Source organism: Brassica oleracea, chromosome C9 (genome assembly GCF_000695525.1).
Source record: "Brassica oleracea var. oleracea cultivar TO1000 chromosome C9, BOL, whole genome shotgun sequence".
Classification (NCBI taxonomy): domain Eukaryota; kingdom Viridiplantae; phylum Streptophyta; class Magnoliopsida; order Brassicales; family Brassicaceae; genus Brassica; species Brassica oleracea.
In genome coordinates, this window is record NC_027756.1 from 33,252,568 (window position 1) to 33,258,154 (window position 5,587).

The 5,587-nt window shown below is 42.0% G+C and overlaps 1 protein-coding gene across 1 annotated transcript in view; it reads right to left on the minus strand.

Moving 5' to 3' along the window:
- Nucleotides 1-1,973: 1,973 nt before the first annotated feature.
- LOC106314828 overlaps nt 1,974-5,587 on the minus strand; it is a gene marked incomplete at its 3' end in the record, with an annotated part of 4,246 nt that continues 632 nt past the window's right edge. The window contains exons 2-3 of the mRNA XM_013752644.1: nt 5,343-5,489; nt 1,974-3,119 (exon numbers count right to left, since the gene is read on the minus strand). Of these exons, the coding sequence (XP_013608098.1) occupies nt 1,974-3,119; nt 5,343-5,489 (1,293 nt within the window). The remainder of the gene's footprint in view (nt 3,120-5,342; nt 5,490-5,587) is intronic.

Here is a 5,587-nt window from a genome sequence, read left to right on the forward strand (position 1 = left end):
GACTCCTTATATACTTACTCCTAGGTCGGTTTGCGCCTTTCCCCTTCTGCCCTTAAGCCGTCATAGCTCAAAAATGGAGATATTCTCATTTTCCCGATCTTCGTGATTATCTTCCGAAACTTCACATTTATCCGCGGAAACTTGACATTTATCTTGCCTTACGTACCAAGCATAAACCATCATAAGGCTTATGGGTTTTAAGTTAAGAAATCGTAAGTGGGCTTCGAGTTACGTTTTAGGTCTCTTTGGGCCGTCTTTGACTCGAAACGTTTATTACGGTTTCTTCGATAAAAACAAACTTCCCGCAGTTTTTATCATAAAGTTTGACCGATGACTTCGAGTGATGAGAAACAAAGAATGGTTTAGCCATGGCCTACGGGAGATAGCATTAAAGAGTAGACGAGAATGCATGGATTCGTGTTGTATCGACGTTTTGGAAAAGTTTGGTCGCTACGTAGCGACCAAGCCGTGTACATGCTTGGTCGCTACGTAGCGACCGAGCCGTGTACATGCTCGGTCGCGACCGAGCTTGGCTGGAGCTCGGTTGCTACGTAGCGACCGAGCTTGGCTTGAGCTCGGTTGCTACGTAGCGACTGAGCCGTGTGCGTGCTCGGTCGCTACGTAGCGACCGAGCCATGTACGTTCTCGGTCGCTACATAGCGACCGATCTTGGCTGGAGCTCGGTCGCTATGTAGCGACCGAGCTGTGTGCGTGCTCGGTCGCAACGTAGCGACCGAGCTTGGATTGTTTGTGGTCCGATGGCCATACTTGAGCTTGTCCGTGGCCGATTTGGATATGTGTCTGTTGCCTTCGGACAATCGGTATTTAGTGGTTCGATTGAGATTAGAACAAGATTTTACCGCAAGGCTCTTCGTAAAAAATTCTTTACGAAGATTACTTTTCGTAAAAATGTTCATGCTGATTTTTACCATGGTCGGCCACCAGAATCCAGCCTGAAGGATTTTTGATGCTGTTTTAAAGGTTGCACAATGTCCAGCGTAGTCGGATCCATGGCATTGGAATAAAATATCAGGGATTTAAGTTTCGCCGACGCAACGTCTATATATCCCGTCAGAGCAATGTTTGTAGAGATATGGCTCGTCCCAGGGATATCTCCTAACTTCTCTTAAAAACTTCTTCCTTGTATACCCTCTCAACTCTTCGGGTTCTATGTCAGCAGCTAAATAGTTCACTATATCAGCGAACCAAGGTCTGTTTTTTGAACCTTGTCCGACTGCGTGCACTTCCCGATGCAGACTTTCATCTACGGGGGAATCATGGTCAGGGTGCAGCTCGTTGTATGCGACGTTTACTTTTATATCGAAGGTGAGGGTTAGGGGATTTATTTCTTTATATAGATCATCTGAAGTGTCGATCGACATAGCATTGTCGTCGTCGATCGACATAGCATCGTCGTCGGCGATCAAAAGTTCCTCGGAAGTGAGACAAATATTTCCGACGAATGAATCCGTTTGGTAAACGTTTTCCGTTGGTAAGAAGTCATCGATAGGATTGTCATCTTCTATTTGTATCCGGGAAAGATGATCTGCAACTCTGTTTTCTACTCCTCTTTTATCTTTAATCTCGATGTCGAATTCTTGAAGTAAAAGGATCCATTGCAGGAGTCGTGGTTTCGCATCTTTCTTTTGCATTAAATATGTAATTGCAGTGTGGTCAGTATGAACGATGACTCGCGAACCAACCAGGTATTGGCGGAACTTTTCAAATGCATAAACTACAGCAAGCAGTTCTTTTTTTGTTGTTGCGTAATTCTTTTGTGCCTCGTCAAGTGTTCGACTGGCATAGTAAACTGCATGTAGCTTTCTTTGGCCTAGAACTGCTCCGACAGCGAAATTGCTCGCATCGCACATGATTTCGAAAGGAAGATTCCAGCTAGGTGCTTGTACGATGGGGGCAGTTATCAAGGCTTTCTTTATTTCCTCAAAAGACTTTACGCATTCTGGTGAGAAGTCGAATTTAACTTCTTTACAGAGGAGGGAGGTTAGAGGTCTAGCGATTTTGCTAAAATCCTGTATGAACCTCCTGTAAAATCCGGCATGCCCAAGAAAACTTCTCACGTCTTTTACGTTCGTGGGTGCAGGCAGGCCGGTCATTACCTCAATCTTCGCCCGATCTACTTCTATGCCAGCAGCGGACACTTTATGTCCTAGGACGATTCCATCGTTAACCATAAAGTGGCATTTTTCCCAATTCAGAACGAGGTTTTTTTCTTTACATCTTGCCAAGACTTTACATAGGTTATCGAGACAGTTTTTGAAACTGGATCCATATACGGAAAAATCATCCATAAAGACTTCCATGAGATCTTCTATCCTATCTGTAAAGATTGACATCATGCATCGTTGGAAAGTGGCAGGGGCATTACTAAGACCGAATGGCATTCTGCGGTATGCAAATGTTCCGTAAGGGCATGTAAAGGTGGTCTTTTCTTGATAGTCAGGATGTATAGGAATTTGGAAAAATCCAGAGTATCCGTCAAGAAAACAGTAGTATTGGTGATTTGTCAATCTTTCCAACATTTGATCAATGAAGGGTAAGGGAAAGTGATCTTTTCTGGTGGCAGCGTTTAGCTTCCTATAATCGATACATATTCGATATCCAGGGACAGTTCGCGTGGGAATGAGTTCATTTTTATCATTCTTAACCACTATAATTCCGCCTTTCTTAGGTACAACATGCACGGGGCTCACCCAGTTGCTATCCGAAATTGGGTAGATGATTCCAGCATCTAGAAGTTTAATAATTTCCTTCTTAGCAACTTCTTTCAAGTGCGGGTTTAGCCTTCTTTGATGTTCCACTGACGATTTTGAATCGTCTTCTAAGTGAATCCGATGCATGCACAGATCTGGAGAGATACCAGGAATATCCTTGAGAGAGTATCCGAGGGCTTTACTATACTTGCGCAGTTTATTTAATAACAACGCAAGTTCTCCGTTGGTTAGGTTGGCATTAACGATTACGGGATAAAAATTATTGTAGAGAAAAGCATACTTTAGTCCGGCGGGCAACTGCTTTAACTCAATTTTTGGTGCTTTTTCGGGATTCCAATTCTCTAGAGGGGATGTGAAAGACCCTAAGATCGGCTCATTCGACTGGATCTGGTTTGGATATGAACTCCGGATGGAGAACTGGTGGATTGAAGGGTCGCACGAAGGTTACGGAAGGCCTCCGATATTCCCGCCTTCAGTTAGTGCTTGATATGACTCACAAGTCCACCAAAAGAAGGGTCTCTAGTCGTTGCTTGATATGACTCACAAGTCCAACGATTTTGAGGAATGTTTTCTTGGATATGACTCACCAAGAAACAAAGAAAAGTTCTACAAAGAACAAAGTGTTTCAACTCAAAACAAAGGGGAAAACAATCTGCTTTATTTTGTGGCTCTTAGACCTTATTTATAGGATTACAAGTTGTAGAAATCCAAAGAAGAATGTGTTAAAAACAAGGCATTGAAAATAAAAACAAAGACTTGACTAAATAAAGTCTTTGACTGAAACTTGGACTGCCTCTTGATATAGCCACGACCAAGACTTTCAAAAGTGAAGAATATGCTCCTGATATGGGCCAAGACATGTCTCTTTGAGGCCTGGTCGAAATCCATCTTTTCCCTTAGCCAATATTTTATCGGTTTCTCCATTTGGCCCAAACAAGCTCGTTTTTGAATCTTTTTGAAAACCATCAAGCCCAATGCTTTCTTGGATATTTAGAACATGAATAATCACCTTTTGCATGATTGAATTGGCCGTTGGTTCATCAGAAAGAAGGTTAGCCATTTCGAGCTTCTCGGGTGGTCTGAATTCGCGAGAACTGAAGATCACCTGATTTGTAAATAGCATAACTATCACATATGAACTCCGTTTGATCTGATTCTTCTTCAAGGAGCTCCGTAATTGAGTTGAGAACATTCTCTAACCTTTGTCATGATTGAATTGACCGTTGGTTCATCAGAAAGAAGGTTAGTCATTTCGAGCTTCTCGGGTGGTCTGAATTCGCGAGAACTGAAGATCACCTGATTTGTAAATAGCATAACTGTCACATATAAACTCCGTTTGATCTGATTCTTCTTCGAGGAGCTCCGTAATTGAGTTGAGAACATTCTCCAAGTGATTTCATGCGTAGAGGACTCGTTTGTTTGAATATATGAGTCAAACAATGAATATATATCATTACTGCTTTCCATGATCAAGCCATGCATGTCTGTTTTGCCCGGTGCGCTACCCCACGGCACATCATTCCCTCCCTCTTGAAAAGGATTTGACCTCAAATCCATTTCAAACCTATCAAAAGGAAATGAATAAGAGAAAACGAATTTTAAAATCATATAAAACTATCCAAGTAATTTCATGCATAGAAACCTCGTGGTTTTGAAGATATGAGTCAAACAATGAACATATATCTTTACTGCTTTCCATGATCAAGCCATGCATGTCTGTTTTGCCCGGTGCGCTACCCCATGGCACATCATTTCCTCCCTCTTGAAAAGGATTTGACCTCAAATCCATTTCACCTGTATCAAAAGGAAATGAATAAGACAAAACGAATTTTAAAATCATATAAAATTCAACGAAGGAAAAGTATGGACAGAAACTTCCTTGGAGTTTTTGACTTGTTTTCCTCAAGTACTTCTAGTTCCATGTCCCTGATACATAAGACATTTGGCGTTCACCAGTACTTTCTCTCCTTGGGAATTGATCATGCTTATCCTGTACTTTCAAAACAACTAGGGAAACCACATCAAATCTGCGAGAGAAATAATCAAAGAGTTTCTCTATCCTTAGGACATCAAGAACATGATCCAAGCTCTTAGGATAATCATCAAAGAATGTGTTGTAAACCAAGATGACATCAAAGCTCAAGACAACAAAATTTTTAAGCAATGATCTCAACACAAGCCAAGGTCTATCAGTTTCAACACACAAGATATCAAACTTCAAAACAGATTCATCAGCACAAATAAAAGTAGGAGTTTTGAAAGTACCTCCGGGTTCTTGGCTGAATGAAAAAGGTTGTGCTGTCTTTGGTCTGGCCGGTTTTGGTGGATGGATCATAACTTCATAATTCCATGGCCATTTCTCCTGATTTCGGTCTTTTTAAGAAGCTGAGAGATCCATCTTGAACCCTAAGATCAGTTTTGGCTCAATCTGCTTCTTTCCCGGGCCTGAATCTCTTTTAGAAGTCTGGTACTCGCGGATAGACGGACTGGAGAACCTCTGGTTTGAAAAAATCATAACTCCTTCCTCCGTGAAGCTTTTCATGCGATTCCAAGCCTCAGTGAATCCTTGTTGAGTTGGCCTTCAGGGAAATTGGATTTATGATAAAAGACCTTCTTAAGGTCGAGATATTCCCCTTGGACCGAACCTCTGTCGCTGGCATTTCCAAGGTAGCCGGTTTGGACAACAATGCTTCTACAAATCTCAAGCTGTTGGGAACTATCAATGCTTTCACTTTTCTGAGGCTGAACCTTTTTTTCCTGGACACTCAAAACAGAAAAGTGCTTTTGAAGTTCAGAAGACAAAGGGGAAGGAGTTGTGCCGGGATCAAAGCTTAGATGACTCTCCATAGCGATGG